The sequence below is a fragment of the Oncorhynchus masou genome, chromosome 13 (genome assembly GCF_036934945.1).
Source record: "Oncorhynchus masou masou isolate Uvic2021 chromosome 13, UVic_Omas_1.1, whole genome shotgun sequence".
Lineage (NCBI taxonomy): Eukaryota > Metazoa > Chordata > Actinopteri > Salmoniformes > Salmonidae > Oncorhynchus > Oncorhynchus masou.
Window position 1 is genome coordinate 81,775,999 of NC_088224.1, and position 24,320 is coordinate 81,800,318.

At 42.0% G+C, this 24,320-nt stretch overlaps 1 protein-coding gene across 1 annotated transcript in view; it reads right to left on the reverse strand.

Annotated features, from left to right (window-relative positions):
* The window catches only part of robo2 (roundabout, axon guidance receptor, homolog 2 (Drosophila)), a 428,769-nt gene that overhangs the window by 17,604 nt on the left and 386,845 nt on the right, over nt 1-24,320 (reverse strand). The window contains exons 22-25 of the mRNA XM_064985273.1: nt 22,750-22,863; nt 15,600-15,759; nt 1,753-2,016; nt 509-723 (exon numbers count right to left, since the gene is read on the reverse strand). Of these exons, the coding sequence (XP_064841345.1) occupies nt 509-723; nt 1,753-2,016; nt 15,600-15,759; nt 22,750-22,863 (753 nt within the window). The remainder of the gene's footprint in view (nt 1-508; nt 724-1,752; nt 2,017-15,599; nt 15,760-22,749; nt 22,864-24,320) is intronic.

Genomic DNA, 24,320 nt, shown 5'->3' on the forward strand with positions numbered 1-24,320 from the left:
AACCTCGTTTCCATTATCTCCAGCGCAATGCAATGTCAACATTTGTGAAAACAATGCATTTTTAAGTTTTGTAGAAAAACATATGAAGTTAAAAAGTTTTACCTGATGCCATCAGTCATCAGTCAAATATTTTAAAAACATTGCTTTTCAAACACTATGAGATTTGCAGTTACGTGTGGAGCAAAAAAACACCCTCCCTTGGGCTAGCAGGTCAGAGAGATTGTTTTCACATAGACGGCGGCAGAAGTGCCCTTTACATTTGATATGTTACCTGATAAGGGGTCTGTGATCTTTCTAAATGACTGTGGAATGACAACTGAACATGCTTTTGTATTTAACATCTTTTTGTTTTGGAGAGCGATTTATTTCTTTGTAATATCCAAACCATTCCTCTGAGAGTGGCAGGAAACTGCATAAAATCAGGCAGATTTGAATCCTAATGAAGGGGGAAGAAGTTCCAATACCTTCTGTTCTGTCCACATGTCATCGTATCGGTGCTGCATCTCACCTGTTACAGAGCTGTCTAGGTTGTCCATGCTGGACCCTGGCGTGTGCTCAATACCATAGAGAGGCCTGGACATCTCATAGCTGTCATCCTCCTCTTCCTCATCCTCGTCAGGGATGTCAGTCTCCAGGTCAGACACCAGGGTGCTGGACACGTACCCCACTGGAGGGGCGGGGGCCTGGGGAGGGAGGGGGGGGAGGGAGCCACCCTGCATGAGCCTGTCAGAGAGTCAGAGTAATATGGGTTATCATCATGCTACAGGTACAAACCAAAACACAGACACATGAAAGGATGGGCTGCTGGTGGGGGGCAGCAAGAGCAGGGAAGAGAACGAATGTCAAAAGACATCAAGAAAGACAAAGCTGGTGAATGAAAGACAGGAGGACATAAAGAAGGAATCCAAGATAGACGAAAGGAACTGTCAAGCTAAATTTAGAAATTCTTTCAGATTCTGCCGCTTTGAATGAATTGGGACAATTCCACTAATTCTACGTCTCTCGTCCTTCCATGCCAACACAATGACCCTGTAATTGCAGTTGAAGAGGGTACAATGGGCCCGCTCTCTAGACCTGTCGACACGAGGCTGTCACCCCTCAAGCAGCCCGCTCCGCTCCACGCCTGCCTCACGTCGCTGACAGCCCCGTTTGTTTAAGGAGCGACATAGTGTCTTTGAGACAGTCTGCGGTGAGATGGATTCTGATTCTGATGTAATTACTGGCTCTTTCCTGTTGTCAAAAGATGCTCTCAAACCCAATGCAGTCATTACCGGCTAACACCACAGCTCCTTCCTGACAAGTCTTCCCTATTCCCTCTACTTTAATGAATGGATGCCAGTCTCTCCCTCTTTCCCTCCCTTCCTCCTTCGTTCTCTCCCTCTCTTCATCCTTTGTTCTCTCCCTCTCTTCTAACAGGATGAAACACGGCCTTCATCTGCCGTGCGTGACCACCACAACAACGGCATGTGTAGCAGCATGGGTGTGGGATGCAGCCTAAACAAGTCAGAAGGGACAGTCATGTAAGTGGCAACACTGGCCCATTCAAATGACATGATTCATGAGCGTTTCTGTTCTGCGCAACGCTGTCACTGTGCAGCTAAAATAACACCTAAATAAAAAATTGAAGTGAGAAATAAATAGATCATGAAAGAAAAACACATTCAGCACAATATCCATAGTAGCCGTTCTCATATCACCCCATTTGAACCTTGTACTGCTTCTGTAGTATTCCCCTCCAGTGGGAGTACGTACCATGTCTGTTTGGCCATGTCCAGTTGGTAGGCACGGGTGATCTCGTCTAGGTGGGCCTGGAGCATGGGCTGCAGCTCCTCCCGGGGAGAGGGTGTGAGGGTGGCCGTGGACTGCTGACCGAAGGACACCGCTGCTGGAGACGAGGCCACTCCACGCATGGGTGGGGTGGGGACCCTCTCTTCCTCCTCCTCTAGCTCATCCTCCATTCCTTGGTGGAGGTAGGTCTGCACGGGCATGGGAGGACCCCAGCCATCACTCTCATACCTGGGGTGGCCACAGAGAGAGAGAGAGAGAGAGAGAGAGAGAGAGAGAGAGAGAGAGAGAGAGAGAGAGAGAGAGAGAGAGAGAGAGACAGACAGACAGACAGACAGACAGACAGACAGACAGACAGACAGACAGACAGACAGACAGACAGACAGACAGACAGACAGACAGACAGACAGAGAGACAGAGAGAGAGAGAGAGAGAGAGAGAGAGAGAGAGAGGAAGGGTAAGATAACACTAGTCTGAAGAGACGAGACTGTCTTTCTTTTGGTAATGTGTCAGACTACTGTGACCTTGTCAAACAATCTAAGGGACTTCAGACTAGTGTGACCTTGTCAAACTTCCTAAAGGACTTCAGACTAGTGTGACCTTGTCAAACTTCCTAAAGGACTTCAGACTAGTGTGACTTTGACAAACATTCTAAAGGACTTCAGACTAGTGTGACCTTGTCAAACATTCTAAAGGACTTCAGACTAGTGTGACCTTGTCAAACATTCTAAAGGACTTCAGACTAGTGTGACCTTGTCAAACATTCTAAAGGACTTCAGACTAGTGTGACCTTGTCAAACATTCTAAAGGACTTCAGACTAGTGTGACCTTGTCAAACATTCTAAAGGACTTCAGACTAGTGTGACCTTGTCAAACGTTCTAAAGGATTTCAGACTAGTGTGACCTTGTCAAACTTCCTAAAGGATTTCAAGTGTGACCTTGTCAAACTTCCTAAAGGACTTCAGACTAGTGTGACCTTGTCAAACATTCTAAAGGACTTCAGACTAGTGTGACCTTGTCAAACTTCCTAAAGGACTTCAGACTAGTGTGACCTTGTCAAACTTCCTAAAGGACTTCAGACTAGTGTGACCTTGTCAAACATTCTAAAGGACTTCAGACTAGTGTGACCTTGTCAAACTTTCTAAAGGACTTCAGACTAGTGTGACCTTGTCAAACATTCTAAAGGACTTCAGACTAGTGTGACCTTGTCAAACTTCCTAAAGGACTTCAGACTAGTGTGACCTTGTCAAACATTCTATAGGACTTCAGACTATAGTGACCTTGTCAAACATTCTAAAGGACTTCAGACTAGTGTGACCTTGACAAACATTCTAAAGGACTTCAGACTAGTGTGACCTTGTCAAACATTCTAAAGGACTTCAGACTAGTGTGACCTTGTCAAACTTCCTAAAGGACTTCAGACTACTGTGACCTTGTCAAACATTCTAAAGGACTTCAGACTAGTGTGACCTTGTCAAACATTCTAAAGGACTTCAGACTAGTGTGACCTTGTCAAACATTCTAAAGGACTTCAGACTACTCTGACCTTGTCAAACATTCTAAAGGACTTCAGACTACTGTGACCTTGTCAAACTTCCTAAAGGACTTCAGACTAGTGTGACCTTGTCAAACATTCTAAAGGACTTCAGACTACTGTGACCTTGTCAAACTTCTAAAGGACTTCAGACTAGTGTGACCTTGTCAAACATTCTAAAGGACTTCAGACTAGTGTGACCTTGTCAAACATTCTAAAGGACTTCAGACTAGTGTGACCTTGTCAAACATTCTAAAGGACTTCAGACTAGTGTGACCTTGTCAAACATTCTAAAGGACTTCAGACTAGTGTGACCTTGTCAAACTTCCTAAAGGACTTCAAGTGTGACCTTGTCAAACTTCCTAAATGACTTCAGACTAGTGTGACTTTGTCAAACATTCTAAAGGACTTCAGACTAGTGTGACCTTGTCAAACATTCTAAAGGACTTCAGACTAGTGTGACCTTGTCAAACGTTCTAAAGGATTTCAGACTAGTGTGACCTTGTCAAACTTCCTAAAGGACTTCAAGTGTGACCTTGTCAAACTTCCTAAAGGACTTCAGACTTGTGTGACCTTGTCAAACATTCTAAAGGACTTCAGACTAGTGTGACCTTGTCAAACTTTCTAAAGGACTTCAGACTAGTGTGACCTTGTCAAACTTCCTAAAGGACTTCAAGTGTGACCTTGTCAAACTTCCTAAATTACTTCAGACTAGTGTGACTTTGTCAAATATTCTATAGGACTTCAGACTAGTGTGACCTTGTCAAATGTTCTAAAGGACTTCAGACTAGTGTGACCTTGTCAAACTTCCTAAATGACTTCAAGTGTGACCTTGTCAAACTTCCTAAATGACTTCAGACTAGTGTGACTTTGTCAAACATTCTAAAGGACTTCAGACTAGAGTGACCTTGTCAAACATTCTAAAGGACTTCAGACTAGTGTGACCTTGTCAAACATTCTAAAGGACTTCAGACTAGTGTGACCTTGTCAAACTTTCTAAAGGACTTCAGACTAGTGTGACCTTGTCAAACTTCCTAAAGGACTTCAGACTAGTGTGACCTTGTCAAACATTCTAAAGGACTTCAGACTAGTGTGACCTTGTCAAACATTCTAAAGGACTTCAGACTAGTGTGACCTTGTCAAACATTCTAAAGGACTTCAGACTAGTGTGACCTTGTCAAATGTTCCTAAAGGACTTCAGACTAGTGTGACCTTGTCAAACTTCCTAAAGGACTTCAGACTAGTGTGACCTTGTCAAACATTCTAAAGGACTTCAGACTAGTGTGACCTTGTCAAACATTCTAAAGGACTTCAGACTAGTGTGACCTTGTCAAACATTCTAAAGGACTTCAGACTAGTGTGACCTTGTCAAACATTCTAAAAGACTTCAGACTAGTGTGACATTGTCAAACGTTCTAAAGGACTTCAGACTAGTGTGACCTTGTCAAACTTCCTAAAGGACTTCAAGTGTGAACTTGTCAAACTTCCTAAAGGACTTCAGACTAGTGTGACCTTGTCAAACATTCTAAAGGACTTCAGACTACTCTGACCTTGTAAAACGTTCTAAAGGACTTCAGACTAGTGTGACCTTGTCAAATGTTCTAAAGGACTTCAGACTAGTGTGACCTTGTCAAACTTCCTAAAGGACTTCAAGTGTGACCTTGTCAAACTTCCTAAAGGACTTCAGACTAGTGTGACCTTGTCAAACATTCTAAAAGACTTCAGACTAGTGTGACCTTGTCAAACATTCTAAAAGACTTCAGACTAGTGTGACCTTGTCAAACATTCTAAAGGACTTCAGACTAGTGTGACCTTGTCAAACTTCCTAAAGGACTTCAGACTAGTGTGACCTTGTCAAACATTCTAAAGGACTACAGACTAGTATGAACTTGTCAAACATTCTAAAGGACTACAGACTACTGTGACCTTGTCAAATGTTCTATAGGACTTCAGACTAGTGTGACCTTGTCAAACATTCTAAAGGACTTCAGACTAGTGTGACCTTGTCAAACATTCTAAAGGACTACAGACTAGTGTGACCTTGTCAAACATTCTAAAGGACTACAGACTACTGTGACCTTGTCAAATGTTCTACAGGACTTCAGACTAGTGTGACCTTGTCAAACATTCTAAAGGACTTCAGACTAGTGTGACCTTGTCAAACATTCTAAAGGACTTCAGACTACTGTGACCTTGTCAAACGTTTTAAAGGATTTCAGACAAGTGTGACCTTGTCAAACATTCTCCAGGACTTCAGACTAGTGTGACCTTGTCAAACATTCTAAAGGACTTTAGACTACTGTGACCTTGTCAAATGTTCTATAGGACTTCAGACTAGTGTGACCTTGTCAAACATTCTAAAGGACTTCAGACTAGTGTGACCTTGTCAAACATTCTAAAGGACTTCAGACTAGTGTGACCTTGTCAAACATTCTAAAGGACTTCAGACTAGTGTGACCGTGTCAAACATTCTAAAGGACTTCAGACTAGTGTGACTTTGTCAAACATTCTAAAGGACTTCAGACTAGTGTGACCTTGTCAAACATTCTAAAGGACTTCAGACTAGTGTGACCTTGTCAAACATTCTAAAGGACTTCAGACTAGTGTGACCTTGTCAAACATTCTAAAGGACTTCAGACTACTCTGACCTTGTAAAACATTCTAAAGGACTTCAGACTAGTGTGACCTTGTCAAACATTCTTAAAGACATCACACTCGTGTGACATTGTCAAACTTCCTAAAGGACTTCAAGTGTGACCTTGTCAAACTTCCTAAAGGACTTCAGACTAGTGTGACTTTGTCAAACATTCTAAAAGACTTCAGACTAGTGTGACCTTGTCAAACATTCTAAAAGACTTCAGACTAGTGTGACCTTGTCAAACATTCTAAAGGACTCAGACTTCAGACTAGTGTGACCTTGTCAAACTTCCTAAAGGACTTCAGACTAGTGTGACCTTGTCAAACATTCTAAAGGACTACAGACTAGTATGAACTTGTCAAACATTCTAAAGGACTACAGACTACTGTGACCTTGTCAAATGTTCTATAGGACTTCAGACTAGTGTGACCTTGTCAAACATTCTAAAGGACTTCAGACTAGTGTGACCTTGTCAAACATTCTAAAGGACTACAGACTAGTGTGACCTTGTCAAACATTCTAAAGGACTACAGACTACTGTGACCTTGTCAAATGTTCTACAGGACTTCAGACTAGTGTGACCTTGTCAAACATTCTAAAGGACTTCAGACTAGTGTGACCTTGTCAAACATTCTAAAGGACTTCAGACTACTGTGACCTTGTCAAACGTTTTAAAGGATTTCAGACAAGTGTGACCTTGTCAAACATTCTCCAGGACTTCAGACTAGTGTGACCTTGTCAAACATTCTAAAGGACTTTAGACTACTGTGACCTTGTCAAATGTTCTATAGGACTTCAGACTAGTGTGACCTTGTCAAACATTCTAAAGGACTTCAGACTAGTGTGACCTTGTCAAACATTCTAAAGGACTTCAGACTAGTGTGACCTTGTCAAACATTCTAAAGGACTTCAGACTAGTGTGACCGTGTCAAACATTCTAAAGGACTTCAGACTAGTGTGACTTTGTCAAACATTCTAAAGGACTTCAGACTAGTGTGACCTTGTCAAACATTCTAAAGGACTTCAGACTAGTGTGACCTTGTCAAACATTCTAAAGGACTTCAGACTAGTGTGACCTTGTCAAACATTCTAAAGGACTTCAGACTAGTGTGACCTTGTCAAACATTCTAAAAGACTTCAGACTAGTGTGACATTGTCAAACTTCCTAAAGGACTTCAAGTGTGACCTTGTCAAACTTCCTAAATGACTTCAGACTAGTGTGACTTTGTCAAACATTCTAAAGGACTTCAGACTAGAGTGACCTCGTCAAACATTCTAAAGGACTTCAGACTAGTGTGACCTTGTCAAACATTCTAAAGGACTTCAGACTACTCTGACCTTGTCAAACGTTCTAAAGGACTTCAGACTAGTGTGACCTTGTCAAACGTTCTAAAGGACTTCAGACTAGTGTGACCTTGTCAAACATTCTAAAGGACTTCAGACTACTGTGACCTTGTCAAACGTTTTAAAAGACTCTAGACTAGTGTGACCTTGTCAAACATTCTAAAGGACTTCAGACTAGTGTGACCTTGTCAAACATTCTAAAAGACTTCAGACTACTGTGACCTTGTCAAATGTTCTATAGGACTTCAGACTAGTGTGACCTTGTCAAACATTCTAAAGGACTTCAGACTAGTGTGACCTTGTCAAACGTTCTACAGGATTTCAGACTAGTGTGACCTTGTCAAACTTCTAAAGGATTTCAGAAGTGTGACCTTGTCAAACTTCTAAAGGACTTCAGACTAGTGTGACCTTGTCAAACTTTCTAAAGGACTTCAGACTAGTGTGACCTTGTCAAACATTCTAAAGGACTTCAGACTAGTGTGACCTTGTCAAACTTCCTAAAGGACTTCAGACTAGTGTGACCTTGTCAAACTTCTAAAGGACTTCAGACTAGTGTGACCTTGTCAAACATTCTAAAGGACTTCAGACTAGTGTGACCTTGTCAAACATTCTAAAGGACTTCAGACTAGTGTGACCTTGTCAAACATTCTAAAGGACTTCAGACTAGTGTGACCTTGTCAAACATTCTAAAGGACTTCAGACTAGTGTGACATTGTCAAACATTCTAAAGGACTTCAGACTAGTGTGACCTTGTCAAACTTCCTATAGGACTTCAAGTGTGAACTTGTCAAACTTCCTAAAGGACTTCAGACTAGTGTGACCTTGTCAAACATTCTAAAGGACTTCAGACTACTCTGACCTTGTAAAACGTTCTAAAGGACTTCAGACTAGTGTGACCTTGTCAAACGTTCTAAAGGACTTCAGACTAGTGTGACCTTGTCAAACTTCCTAAAGGACTTCAAGTGTGACCTTGTCAAACTTCCTAAAGGACTTCAGACTAGTGTGACCTTGTCAAACTTCCTAAAGGACTTCAGACTAGTGTGACCTTGTCAAACATTCTAAAAGACTTCAGACTAGTGTGACCTTGTCAAACATTCTAAAAGACTTCAGACTAGTGTGACCTTGTCAAACATTCTAAAGGACTTCAGACTAGTGTGACCTTGTCAAACATTCTAAAGGACTACAGACTAGTATGAACTTGTCAAACATTCTAAAGGACTTTAGACTACTGTGACCTTGTCAAATGTTCTATTGGACTTCAGACTAGTGTGACCTTGTCAAACATTCTAATGGACTTCAGACTAGTGTGACCTTGTCAAACATTCTAAAGGACTACAGACTACTGTGACCTTGTCAAATGTTCTACAGGACTTCAGACTAGTGTGACCTTGTCAAACATTCTAAAGGACTTCAGACTACTGTGACCTTGTCAAACGTTTTAAAGGATTTCAGACAAGTGTGACCTTGTCAAACATTCTCCAGGACTTCAGACTAGTGTGACCTTGTCAAACATTCTAAAGGACTTTAGACTACTGTGACCTTGTCAAATGTTCTATAGGACTTCAGACTAGTGTGACCTTGTCAAACATTCTAAAGGACTTCAGACTAGTGTGACCTTGTCAAACATTCTAAAGGACTTCAGACTAGTGTGACCTTGTCAAACATTCTAAAGGACTTCAGACTAGTGTGACCGTGTCAAACATTCTAAAGGACTTCAGACTAGTGTGACTTTGTCAAACATTCTAAAGGACTTCAGACTAGTGTGACCTTGTCAAACATTCTAAAGGACTTCAGACTAGTGTGACCTTGTCAAACATTCTAAAGGACTTCAGACTAGTGTGACCTTGTCAAACATTCTAAAGGACTTCAGACTAGTGTGACCTTGTCAAACATTCTAAAGGACTTCAGACTAGTGTGACATTGTCAAACGTTCTAAAGGACTTCAGACTAGTGTGACCTTGTCAAACTTCCTATAGGACTTCAAGTGTGAACTTGTCAAACTTCCTAAAGGACTTCAGACTAGTGTGACCTTGTCAAACATTCTAAAGGACTTCAGACTAGTGTGACCTTGTCAAACGTTCTAAAGGACTTCAGACTAGTGTGACCTTGTCAAACTTCTAAAGGACTTCAAGTGTGACCTTGTCAAACTTCTAAAGGACTTCAGACTAGTGTGACCTTGTCAAACATTCTAAAGGACTTCAGACTAGTGTGACCTTGTCAAACATTCTAAAGGACTTCAGACTAGTGTGACTTTGACAAACATTCTAAAGGACTTCAGACTAGTGTGACCTTGTCAAACTTCCTAAAGGACTTCAGACTAGTGTGACCTTGTCAAACATTCTAAAGGACTACAGACTAGTATGAACTTGTCAAACATTCTAAAGGACTACAGACTACTGTGACCTTGTCAAATGTTCTATAGGACTTCAGACTAGTGTGACCTTGTCAAACATTCTAAAGGACTTCAGACTAGTGTGACCTTGTCAAACATTCTAAAGGACTACAGACTAGTGTGACCTTGTCAAACATTCTAAAGGACTACAGACTACTGTGACCTTGTCAAATGTTCTACAGGACTTCAGACTAGTGTGACCTTGTCAAACATTCTAAAGGACTTCAGACTAGTGTGACCTTGTCAAACATTCTAAAGGACTTCAGACTACTCTGACCTTGTAAAACGTTCTAAAGGACTTCAGACTAGTGTGACCTTGTCAAACTTCTAAAGGACTTCAAGTGTGACCTTGTCAAACTTCTAAAGGACTTCAGACTAGTGTGACCTTGTCAAACATTCTAAAAGACTTCAGACTAGTGTGACCTTCACAAACATTCTAAAAGACTTCAGACTAGTGTGACCTTGTCAAACATTCTAAAAGACTTCAGACTAGTGTGACCTTGTCAAACATTCTAAAGGACTTCAGACTAGTGTGACCTTGTCAAACTTCCTAAAGGACTTCAGACTAGTGTGACCTTGTCAAACATTCTAAAGGACTTCAGACTAGTATGAACTTGTCAAACATTCTAAAGGACTACAGACTACTGTGACCTTGTCAAATGTTCTATAGGACTTCAGACTAGTGTGACCTTGTCAAACATTCTAAAGGACTTCAGACTAGTGTGACCTTGTCAAACATTCTAAAGGACTACAGACTAGTGTGACCTTGTCAAACATTCTAAAGGACTACAGACTAGTGTGACCTTGTCAAACATTCTAAAGGACTTCAGACTACTGTGACCTTGTCAAACGTTTTAAAGGATTTCAGACAAGTGTGACCTTGTCAAACATTCTCCAGGACTTCAGACTAGTGTGACCTTGTCAAACATTCTAAAGGACTTCAGACTAGTGTGACCTTGTCAAACATTCTAAAGGACTTCAGACTAGTGTGACCTTGTCAAACATTCTAAAGGACTTCAGACTAGTGTGACCGTGTCAAACATTCTAAAGGACTTCAGACTAGTGTGACCTTGTCAAACGTTCTAAAGGACTTCAGACTAGTGTGACCTTGACAAACACTCTAAAGGACTTCAGACTAGTGTGACCTTGTCAAACATTCTAAAGGACTTCAGACTAGTGTGACCTTGACAAACATTCTAAAGGACTTCAGACTAGTGTGACTTTGACAAACATTCTAAAGGACTTCAGACTAGTGTGACCTTGTCAAACATTCTAAAGGACTTCAGACTAGTGTGACCTTGTCAAACATTCTAAAGGACTTCAGACTAGTGTGACCTTGTCAAACATTCTAAAGGACTTCAGACTAGTGTGACCTTGTCAAACGTTCTAAAGGACTTCAGACTAGTGTGACCTTGTCAAACTTCCTAAAGGACTTCAGACTAGTGTGACTTTGTCAAACATTCTAAAGGACTTCAGACTAGTGTGACCTTGTCAAACATTCTAAAGGACTTCAGACTAGTGTGACCTTGTCAAACATTCTAAAGGACTTCAGACTACTGTGACCCTGTCAAATGTTCTATAGGACTTCAGACTAGTGTGACCTTGTCAAACATTCTAAAGGACTTCAGACTAGTGTGACCTTGTCAAACGTTCTAAAGGACTTCAGACTAGTGTGACCTTGACAAACACTCTAAAGTACTTCAGACTAGTGTGACCTTGTCAAACATTCTAAAGGACTTCAGACTAGTGTGACCTTGACAAACATTCTAAAGGACTTCAGACTAGTGTGACTTTGACAAACATTCTAAAGGACTTCAGACTAGTGTGACCTTGTCAAACATTCTAAAGGACTTCAGACTAGTGTGACCTTGTCAAACATTCTAAAGGACTTCAGACTAGTGTGACCTTGTCAAACATTCTAAAGGACTTCAGACTAGTGTGACCTTGTCAAACGTTCTAAAGGACTTCAGACTAGTGTGACCTTGTCAAACTTCCTAAAGGACTTCAGACTAGTGTGACCTTGTCAAACTTCCTAAAGGACTTCAGACTAGTGTGACTTTGTCAAACATTCTAAAGGACTTCAGACTACTCTGACCTTGTAAAACGTTCTAAAGGACTTCAGACTAGTGTGACCTTGTCAAACGTTCTAAAGGACTTCAGACTAGTGTGACCTTGTCAAACTTCCTAAAGGACTTCAAGTGTGACCTTGTCAAACTTCCTAAAGGACTTCAGACTAGTGTGACCTTGTCAAACTTCCTAAAGGACTTCAGACTAGTGTGACCTTGTCAAACATTCTAAAGGACTTCAGACTAGTGTGACCTTGTCAAACATTCTAAAAGACTTCAGACTAGTGTGACCTTGTCAAACATTCTAAAAGACTTCAGACTAGTGTGACCTTGTCAAACATTCTAAAGGAATTCAGACTAGTGTGACCTTGTCAAACTTCCTAAAGGACTTCAGACTAGTGTGACCTTGTCAAACATTCTAAAGGACTACAGACTAGTATGACCTTGTCAAACATTCTAAAGTACTACAGACTACTGTGACCTTGTCAAATGTTCTATAGGACTTCAGACTAGTGTGACCTTGTCAAACATTCTAAAGGACTTCAGACTAGTGTGACCTTGTCAAACATTCTAAAGGACTACAGACTAGTGTGACCTTGTCAAACATTCTAAAGGACTACAGACTACTGTGACCTTGTCAAATGTTCTACAGGACTTCAGACTAGTGTGACCTTGTCAAACATTCTAAAGGACTTCAGACTAGTGTGACCTTGTCAAACATTCTAAAGGACTTCAGACTACTGTGACCTTGTCAAACGTTTTAAAGGACTTCAGACAAGTGTGACCTTGTCAAACATTCTCAAGGACTTCAGATTAGTGTGACCTTGTCAAACATTCTAAAGGACTTTAGACTACTGTGACCTTGTCAAATGTTCTATAGGACTTCAGACTAGTGTGACCTTGTCAAACATTCTAAAGGACTTCAGACTAGTGTGACCTTGTCAAACATTCTAAAGGACTTCAGACTAGTGTGACCTTGACAAACATTCTAAAGGACTTCAGACTAGTGTGACCTTGTCAAACATTCTAAAGGACTTCAGACTAGTGTGACCTTGTCAAACATTCTAATGGACTTCAGACTAGTGTGACCTTGTCAAACATTATAAAGGACTTCAGACTACTGTGACCTTGTCAAACGTTTTAAAGGACTTCAGACAAGTGTGACCTTGTCAAACATTATAAAGGACTTCAGACTACTGTGACCTTGTCAAACGTTTTAAAGGACTTCAGACAAGTGTGACCTTGTCAAACATTCTAAAGGACTTTAGACTACTGTGACCTTGTCAAATGTTCTATTGGACTTCAGACTAGTGTGACCTTGTCAAACATTCTAAAGGACTTCAGACTAGTGTGACCTTGACAAACATTCTAAAGGACTTCAGACTAGTGTGACCTTGACAAACATTCTAAAGGACTTCAGACTAGTGTGACCTTGTCAAACATTCTAAAGGACTTCAGACTAGTGTGACCTTGTCAAACATTCTAAAGGACTACAGACTACTGTGACCTTGTCAAATGTTCTATAGGACTTCAGACTAGTGTGACCTTGTCAAACATTCTAAAGGACTTCAGACTAGTGTGACCTTGTCAAACATTCTAATGGACTTCAGACTAGTGTGACCTTGTCAAACATTCTAAAGGACTTCAGACTAGTGTGACCTTGTCAAACGTTCTAAAGGACTTCAGACTAGTGTGACGTTGTCAAACATTCTAAAGGACTTCAGACTAGCGTGAACTTGTCAAACATTCTAAAGGACTTCAGACTAGTGTGACCTTGTCAAACATTCTAAAGGACTTCAGACTAGCGTGAACTTGTCAAACATTCTAAAGGACTTCAGACTAGTGTGACCTTGTCAAACGTTCTAAAGGACTTCAGACTAGCATGACCTTGTCAAACATTCTAATGGACTTCAGACTAGTGTGACCTTGTCAAACATTATAAAGGACTTCAGACTACTGTGACCTTGTCAAACGTTTTAAAGGACTTCAGACAAGTGTGACCTTGTCAAACATTCTAAAGGACTTCAGACTACTGTGACCTTGTCAAACGTTTTAAAGGACTTCAGACAAGTGTGACCTTGTCAAACATTCTAAAGGACTTTAGACTACTGTGACCTTGTCAAATGTTCTATTGGACGTCAGACTAGTGTGACCTTGTCAAACATTCTAAAGGACTTCGGACTAGTGTGACCTTGACAAACATTCTAAAGGACTTCGGACTAGTGTGACCTTGTCAAACATTCTAAAGGACTTCAGACTAGTGTGACCTTGTCAAACGTTCTAAAGGACTTCAGACTAGTGTGACCTTGTCAAACATTCTAAAGGACTTCAGACTACTGTGACCTTGTCAAATGTTCTATAGGACTTCAGACTAGTGTGACCTTGTCAAACATTCTAAAGGACTTCAGACTAGTGTGACCTTGTCAAACGTTCTAAAGGACTTCAGACTAGCATGACCTTGTCAAACATTCTAAAGGACTTCAGACTAGTGTGACCTTGTCAAACGTTCTAAAGGACTTCAGACTAGTGTGACGTTGTCAAACATTCTAAAGGACTTCAGACTAGCGTGAACTTGTCAAACATTCTAAAGGACTTCAGACTAGTGTGACGTTGTCAAACATTCTAAAGGACTTCAGACTAGCGTGAACTTGTCAAACATTCTAAAGGACTTCAGACTAGTGTGACCTTGTCAAACTTTATAAAGTACTTTGTACATATGATTAATGGAGGGAGTGAGGTTTTAATTTCCCATAACGGCGCTTCTACATGCTGAAATAACACTAGTCGTAAAGACAATGTTAATTAAAGGAATTTGTCAGTGCACACTCCATAGGACATAACTGTTTAAATCTGTGGTCATTAAGCGGTTCAGATTTACAGTGCAGAGGACTCCTCATTTGCCAGATAGCCTATTAAACCAGATGAGTGTCCCAGACTGAAGATGAAGGTTAGAGGACAGCACACCTCAACTAGGGAGACACACAGTTAAATGAGATACTATGTGTGAGTGAATCTATTTTGGGATACAACTAACATTTTTAGCTTACACCTCCCCTGACTAAAAGCAGACTTTACATGAAGGAACGCCTGGCAGTCTACTAACAATAACAGTTGCGTGAGGGTCATTTGGTGGGAAAAGAGCAGAGAGAGGCTAGGCAACGTGGAAAAGAGAAAATAGTTTATGAGTAAAACGCTTCCCTCATACTCAGTTAGTGGAGAGAGTTCACTGTGGAATCTCTCTCTTTTTGTCTCTGTTTTGGGTCTTTCCCTCTCTCCCAGCTTGAAACACCGTAGTCCTGACACTCTTTCCCTCAGAAAGAGAATCAGCAGAATAGATTGATTTGTCAATCCTGCTTGCCGCAGGAGACTGCAATGGTGAAACAATGCACTCATGAAGTTTTTCCCTCAGATAAAAATATGGGATGAGGAGATAGATTGATGTGAAACCATCTCTGTCCATCCTGCGTGCCTGGGGAGACAGTAACATACAGATCCCTCTACTTCTTTCCAGATGTACTGGCGTAACTAGCCACAGAGAGGAACAGCTAGCCAGGAGCACAACAATGTCCTATAATAACACACTGCAGTTGGTTGGGTTCTACTTGAACTCAACAGTCTACTGTATATACATGTAAAAGCTCATGTTTTCCCCTGATCCCCTATTAGGAGTAACTGTCTCACTTTCGGCAAAGCCTGAATGAAGGATCAGACAATGGTAGCTACATATAATTGTTCTAATTAGTGTGGTAGAATCCAGTTGGACTGTACGGGCAGATTGGTGGACTGTTCTGCATCTCCATGGATGTATGGAGTGTATGTTATGGTGGATATGGCTCATACCCTCCTCCTTCATAGTGGTCGTTGGGGTAGTGGTCCATCTCGGTGCCAGGGAGAGGGTGTACAGGTGGAGGGGGCAGGGGCACATTGGCCCAGCTGGAGCCGTTAGCCTTGGTGGGTTTGGCGCCAACCTTGGCCTTCTTCTTCTTACCCCCCTTACCACCTATGGACAGCAGAGATGGAGCGAGTTAGAGAGATTGACTCAGACAACATGAAGAATTCAATTACTAGAAAAATCTATAAAACCATATAACATGGGTGGCTATGTGAAGTATTCACTGTCAGTCTAACAAACAGATGTTGCCAACAGAAATCGATTGAACATATAAAGCTGAACATTCCTTCATTTCGAAACAGGTCATTTCAAACAGGTCATCTCCTTCTAAAAGTCACCCACATTCTCAAACAAACAGATTTAATGAGCCATGCCTGTCAGCAGCCTCACATAGAAGAAGCTCAAGGCCAAGTAATGAAAGTGTGCTTCCATTGATTGATTTGCTGAAAGCCCTCAAATCTCCATAGAAACAGGGAGAGAGCAGCAGTAAAGAAGCCGAGGGTAGACCCTGGTCCTCCAGCCATCCCTTATTGTCCCCATTTCACTAGAGGTGTGGGTCCACAATGAAATCTCTCACTTCAGAACATCATCATAATGAATGGGTCCGTGGCGTCTCTGTGGCCATAATGGAATTCACTGAGAGTCTATTACACTGTCATTGATTTGATTACGCAAGAGAGAGAGAGAGAGAAAGGGAGAGCTCCCCTTCCCCATCCATTTCCCCTCACACCCCTCTGAGACTAGATTCTCCTCTGCTCTGCCCCATCCATCTTTATAAATCTGCCAGCCAGGCGTACGTCTAGATTGGGGTTTAAATTATTTGGTGACAGTGAGGATAGGGTGGGGGGGGGGGGGCTGTCTTTATCTCAGGTGATCTTTGCCATCTAAAGCCCACTGTTATCTTTCTCAGTTGTCCCCAGTGTGGTCCGCAGGCCTCAGATCACTTGGAAAAGGCTGCAGGCTATGTGTTTTCCCGATATAAAGGACATAGTCTGAAGTCTGATATGGAGGACATACGAACATGAGTCCCCTATTTAAAGTACATATGATCACAAGTCCCCAATATAGAGGACATATGAGCATGAGTCCCCAATATAGAGGACATATGAGCATAAGTCCCCTAAACAGAGGACATATGAGCATGAGTCCCCAATATGGAGGACATATGAGCACAAGTCCCCAATAGAGAGGACACATGAGTACAGGTCCCCAATATAGAGGACATATGAGCACAAGTCCCCAATAGAGAGGACACATGAGCATGAGTCCCCAATATAGAGGACATATGAGCACAAGTCCCCAATAGAGAGGACACATGAGTACAGGTCCCCAATATAAAGGACATATGAGCATGACCTATTTAGAGGACATATGAGCACAAGTCCCCAATATAGAGGACATATGAGTATGAGTCCCCTAAACAGTGGACATATGAGCACAAGTCCCCTACATAGAGGAAATATGAACATGAGTCCCCAATATAGAGGACATATGAGCACAAGTCCCCAATATAGAGGACATATGAGCATGAGTCCCCTATATAGAGGACACATGAGTCCCCAATATAGAGGACACATGAGCATGAGTCCCCTTTATAGAGGACACATGAGTCCCCAATATAGAGGACACACGAGCATGTCCCCTATATAGAGGACATATGAGCAGGAGTCCCCAATATAGAGGACACATGAGCATGAGTCCCCTATATAGAGGACATTTGAGCAGGAGTCCCCAATATAGAGAACATATGAGCAGATGAGCAGGAGTCCCCAATATAGAGGACATATGAGCATGAGTCCCCTATATAGAGGACATATGAGCATGAATCCCCTATATAGAGGACATATGAGCATGAGTCCCCTATATAGAGAACATATGATCATGAGTCCCCTATATAGAGAACATATGATCATGAGTCCCCAATATAGAGAACATATGAGCATGAGTTCCCTATATAGAGAACATATGAGCATGAGTCCCCTATATAGATAACAGATGAGCATGAGTCCCCTATATAGAGAACATATGAACATGAGTCCCCTATATAGATAACAGATGAGCATGAGTCCCCTATATAGAGAACATATGAACATGAGTCCCCTATATAGATAACATATGAGCATGAGTCCCCTATACAGAGAACATATGAACATGAGTCCCCTATATAGATAACAGATGAGCATGAGTCCCCTATATAGAGAACATATGAACATGAGTCCCCTATATAGAGAATATATGAGCATGAGTCCCCAATATATGTGTAAATACAAATGTGTATTTGTGATATGAGCATTGCATGTGTGTCTGAGGTCTGAGAGAACTGGGAGATAAACTGAGTTTGGAGTCCTTTCTAGGAATCCACATTTGTGGCAGACTCCACTATCAGTCTGCCAATGGACACCTCACATCTCAATCCAGAAAATACTCCCCAGTTGACATCGCCAGCCACACATACAGGCTAGTGAAAACCATCCTTGGAGGCCTCTTGTGTACATTTGTATCTGTCATCTGTTGGTTAACCCTCACTGCCAAAGGCCTATAATCACGTTGCTCAGAGCCACAAAAAAGCTACATTTCAGGGAACCCTGCATCTTGTGCCATGCAACACCATGTAATCTAATAGACTGTCCAGACAAGGACATGGCTACAAATTAGCTCAATGTCATCAAAAAAGACTGTCCATCAACACTCAGGGATATTTTGGGAAATGCATCTCTATGTTCCAGTAAGGATGAGGTCAGAGACAGAGAAAATACAGCATATTGCTTTAGCAGTAGATGGAGAATTTAGTAATTTCACCATTTTCCCTATAAGATTTTAGCTGTTCCCGGGCAGAAATGTTCCCGTCAAAGATGATTGGATTGCAACAAGATATTAGGACTGGGAGGAGGATAGTCTGATAAAGACTGGGAGTAATAAAATAACAACAGTAAGCCCAGGGCAGGAAGTACACTCTGAAAGTAATTGGGTTTCCTAATCGTTCCTCTGGGCGACGCTCGACTTTTCCCAATAAATGGCAAGCTGGCATGATTGCTCAATCACCCAGAGTCCCTCCTCACCGGAGCAGGCATCAATACTGTACATGGGCCTCTGCCATGGAGGGAAGGACGGCTGACACTGATGGTACAATCAGAAGCACCAACATGTGAAAAATACAAAGAAAGCTTTGGCTAGGCGCTACACAAGAAGTAGGCATCAGACCCATCTATCGCTGACAAACACTGGGCCTGTCTTCAAAAGGAACTACCACCATATTTAGATGTGGAGCTGGGTATTTATACCGCCTGGTTTGGGCGCTTCCTCCCAGCATATAACTTTGGGGCCAAGCAGACTTGAGCTGCCTCTGTTTTTATTGGGTGCGTCAGCGCTGAGTGAGAGACACAGGCAGAGCCTCAGAATGGAGTCCAGAAGGAAGGACTCCACATCCAGATTTAAACATAGCACTGAGAGAATAGATCAGACTGGGTTTTCAGGGAAGGAGGTGGATGGGGGTTTCTTAGCAAACCTGAGTAACACTGTATTATGGGCTTATAATAATTCTAGAGAGGAGAGTCGTGCTATCTGATGTAAGACACATGGGGGTTACCGTGCTGGATAGATAACTAGCACGTGTGCCTATTTGTGAAATCATCCCAATATATTTGGTATGTGGGTGGAGGATGCAGCAGACTAGATCATCAACACTGACCCCCTTACAGCCCTGAGCCATGTAGCTCATTAGGAGTGGGGTAGTCTATAATTGGAGGAGAGGGGGGGAAGTAGGTATGGAAGACACCACTCCAAGAACAGTGAGAACATAACCCTTCTCCTGGGCTCCGGAATGAGATAATACAGGGATCATGGAGCTCACGAGCTAGGTATCTCCTCCAGCTAAGCCCCTCCTGTCTCAGACTCCAGTATTTATGCTGCAGAAGTTTATGTGTCGGGGGGCTAGGGTCAGTTTGTTATATCTGTGGTACTTCTCCTGTCCTATTCGGTGTACTGTGTGAATTTAAGTGTGCTCTCTCTAATTCTCTCTTTCTCTCTTTCAGAGGACCTGAGCCCTAGGACCATGCCTCAGCACTACCTGACATGATGACTCCTTGCTGTCCCCAGTCCACCTGGCCGTGCTGCTGCTCCAGTTTCAACTGTTCTGCCTTATTATTATTGGACCATGCTGGTCATTTATGAACATTTGAACATCTTGGCCATGTTCTGTTATAATCTCCACCCGGCACAGCCAGAAGAGGACTGACCACCCTACATAGCCTGGTTCCTCTCTAGGTTTCTTCCTAGGTTTTGGCCTTTCTAGGGAGTTTTTCCTAGCCACCGTGCTTCTACACCTGCATTGCTTGCTGTTTGGGGTTTTAGGCTGGGTTTCTGTACAGCACTTTGAGATATCAGCTGATTTGACTTGATTTGATCTCATCTCCTCTCCTCCTCTCTCCGCTCCTCCTCTCTCCTCTCCTCCTCTCCCCAATCCTCCTCCAGTACTGTAGATTTTAATGATCAACACCCCCACATCCCCAGTGGAGACCCACACAACCATGAAAGCTGCTCTATTTCTGTTCCTCTTCATCTGGTTCCTATCTCAGACCTAACGTTCATTATTTCCTCCCGAGCTTGTTGAAGCGAAGCACTGTGCTGTTGTACCTGCCTCTTTTAACTTCTTTCCTTTTCAAATGTCTTGTGATTCATTAGTTGACTTCAAAACATGAAGCGTAGTAAAGTTTCCTTCATTGTCACCCAAACTCTGGCCATTGTAGTTCTATAGTCCATTGCAGCTCAGTTGGTAGATCATGGGGCTTGCAACACCAAGGTTGTGGGTTTGATTCCCATGGGGGACCAATATGAAAATGTATGCACTCACTACTGTAAGTCACTCTGGATAAAAACGTGGCTAAATGACTAAAACGTCAAATGTATAACTATAAGGTCAGAACTCTGTTGTGTATTTCTCTAGGGTTTAGTCCTCGTAGAGAAACATGTTGGCATATAGAGAGATAAGCCACAGACGGATAGAGATAAGTCACCTAAACTAGATAAATGCATATTTAATAAGATGCTGTTTCACTTAACCCAGGGCAGTTGTGTTCAGCATGCCTCACAGTTCATGCGATACATCTCTGTAATTATACTATTTCTTAAGGCCAACCACGGAGGGGGAAGTACAAGAGTACAGTCCCAAAATATACAGGTGAATCCAATTAGTAGGACATATATGCTTTAAATCTCAGACATTTCAATGAAAAATATCCTGAGGTTACCAAATGAAATACAGTGCCTTGCGAAAGTATTCGGCCCCCTTGAACTTTGCGACCTTTTGCCACATTTCAGGCTTCAAACATAAAGATATAAAAATGTATTTTTTTGTGAAGAATCAACAACAATTTCAGTCTCTCGATGTGCAAAACTGATAGAGACATATCCCAAGCAACTTACAGCTGTAATCGCAGCAAAAGCTGGCGCTACAAAGTATTATCTTAAGGGGGCTGAATAATTTTGCACGCCCAATTTTTCAGTTTTTGATTTGTTAAAAAAGTTTGAAATATCCAATAAATGTCATTCCACTTCATGATTGTGTCCCACTTGTTGTTGATTCTTCACAAAAAAATAGAGTTTTATATCTTTATGTTTGAAGCCTGAAATGTGGCAAAAGGTCGCAAAGTTCAAGGGGGCCGAATACTTTCGCAAGGCACTGTACACATTAGGTTAACATAATCAACAGCTTCTTGTCCCCTGCCCTCTCTGTGTTTATCAAGACCTTCTTGTCCCCTGGTCACTCTGTGTTTATCAAGACCTTCTTGTCCCCTGGTCTCTCTGTGTTTATCAAGACCTTCTTGTCTCCTGGTCTCTCTGTGTTGATCAAGACCTTCTTGTCCCCTGGTCTCTCTGTGTTGATCAACAGCTTCTTGTCCCCTGGTCTCTCTGTGTTTATCAACACCTTCTTGTCCCCTGGTCTCTCTGTGTTTATGCAAATACTCAGCCTCTATCTGCTCTTCTCTGAGCACAACACTGTCTCACTCTTTGTCTCTGTATCTCTCTGTGTTTATCAACACCTTCTTGTCCCCTTGTCTCTCTGTGTTTATGCAAATACTCTCTATCTGTCTTCTCTGAGCACAACCTGTCTCTCTCTGTCTCTGTATCTCTCTGTCGCTCTCTTGCTCTCTCTCCTGTCTCTCTCTCCCTGTCTCTCTTTGTCTCTCTGTCTCTTGCCCTCCTCTCTCTGTCTCTCTCTGTCTCTCTCTGTCTCTCTGTGTCTCTCTCTGACTCTGTCTCTCTCTCTGTCTCTCTCTGTCTCTCTCTGTCTCTCTCTGTCTCTCTCTGTCTCTCTGTCTCTCTCTCTGTCTCTCTCTCTCTCTCTCTCTCTCTCTCTCTCTCTCTCTTTCTCTCTCTCGTTATGAAACGGGAGCCATCCCTCTACTGTGCCATCTCTCCCTCTCCCCCTCCAGCATAGTGACTGACTGTTGACCTGACTGAAGATGTGACCACTCCAGACTGCCTCACCTTCCCAGCTTAATGTCTGCCAGCCCAGTGCATTGGATAAGAGACCAGGGGGGAGGTAATGGGAGAGGATAAGAGGGGAGATAGAGAGTGCCCTATAAAATTATCACTACATGGGTTTTACTGTGGTCAGTAACCAATAGAAGAAGATGGAAAATGGGAGGCAATCTCACCACTTTAGTCAGCCAAGCATCTCAGATGGTGTGTGTGTGTGTGTGTGTGTGTGTGTGTGTGTGTGTGTGTGTGTGTGTGTGTGTGTGTGTGTGTGTGTGTGTGTGTGTGTGTGTGTGTGTGTGTGTGTGTGTGTGTGTGTGTAGTCTCACAATGCACCACTCCAACTGTCTGAAGGAGTACCCTTGCCTCAATTCTCATCTGAATTTGAAATGCGTTGTGAGTATAAGCAGCAGGAGCAAAGTGACAATGGTGAGGGAGAGGAGTGGGATAATAAAGACCTCCCTTAGTCGTTGGGTTTTGCACATGCAAAAGAGATCAATAAAGTAATTAACAAGTGAATCAATGATACAGTCGATTAAATGGCAGTCATTGAGTTATCCCAGAATGTTAAGGGGAGAAGGAAGAACAGTGAGATCCCTGCCTTCCACATCAGAAACCAACCTGATAGGCTGCCGCTTCGGTCTGAGCTGGTGGTGCTGAAATCTTGTGATTGGTTGTGTGGCATTCTATTAGACAATCCCTCGGCCAATCGGTAGTCAGGAATGAAAAGGAGTGCTAGTGGGGTTAAAGGGCAAAATTATACAGTGGCATCAGGTGATTGGCTGAAGCACATGCAGGACATGCAGTTAGAGCATCAGGCAAGCAGTGGACACATCTCAATCACCCACACATCTTCTATCTATCTGAACATATCTCAATCACCCACACATCTTCTATCTATCTGAACATATCTCAATCACCCACACCTCTTCTATCTATCTGAATATATCTCAATCACCCACACCTCTTCTATCTATCTGAACATATCTCAATCACCCACACCTCTTCTATCTATCTGAACATATCTCAATCTTCTATCAATCTGAACATATCTCAATCACCCACACCTCTTCTATCAATCTGAACATATCTCAATCACCCACACCTCTTCTATCTATCTGAACATATCTCAATCACCCACATCAATCTCTTCTATCTATCTGAACATATCTCAATCACCCTATCACCTCTTCTATCTATCTGAATATATCTCAATCACCCACACCTCTTCTATCTATCTGAACATATCTCAATCACCCACACCTCTTCTATCAATCTGAACATATCTCAATCACCCACACCTCTTCTATCAATCTGAACATATCTCAATCACCCACACCTCTTCTATCTATCTGAACATATCTCAATCACCCACACCTCTTCTATCTATCTGAACATATCTCAATCACCCACACCTCTTCTATCTATCTGAACATATCTCAATCACCCACACCTCTTCTATCTATCTGAACATATCTCAATCACCCACACCTCTTCTATCTATCTGGACACTTCTCAATCACACACACCTCTTCCATCCATCCATCTTGACATTCTCTCTCTCTCTCTTTTTCCTCCCTCCCTCCCTCCCTCACCCACCCACCCACCCATGGTCATATTCACTCAGTGAAACATTTAGCCTTTGTTTGTGATGCATAACTTTTTTTAAATACGAGTGCATGTTTAATATTGGAAGAAGGCAAATTGATTATTCATTCATGAGATGGGAGAGATAAATCCACTTGCAGCAGGAGCAAGTCATTTATTGTAGCATTTTCAACAAATATAATCACATTTTACGTTTTAAAATAATGCAAGACAGAGCAACGGATCCGGAATTCAGTTTCTAATAGTTATTACATCATGGGCACATTGTAAAAAATGATATAATGAATCTACTTTAAATCTCTAGAGAATGAGACCATGAATATGTATAAACAGCACCAGAAAACTCATTAGGAAACTCCACAAGGCTTTTAGAAAAGTCTTCTATCAAATCCATTATAATTGAGTTGGATTATTTTCTTAAATATTAGTTGTGCTAAAGAGGATAAGTAATTAGTTAGAACAGAGAGAGGGAAGTAACTTAATCCAAGGCTGGAGGAAACAGTGCATTATTCTAGCTCCCTCGCCCTTCATCTGGTGTTTATTTAACCTTGGAAAGTGACCAAGACTGGATGGCAGCGAGGGGA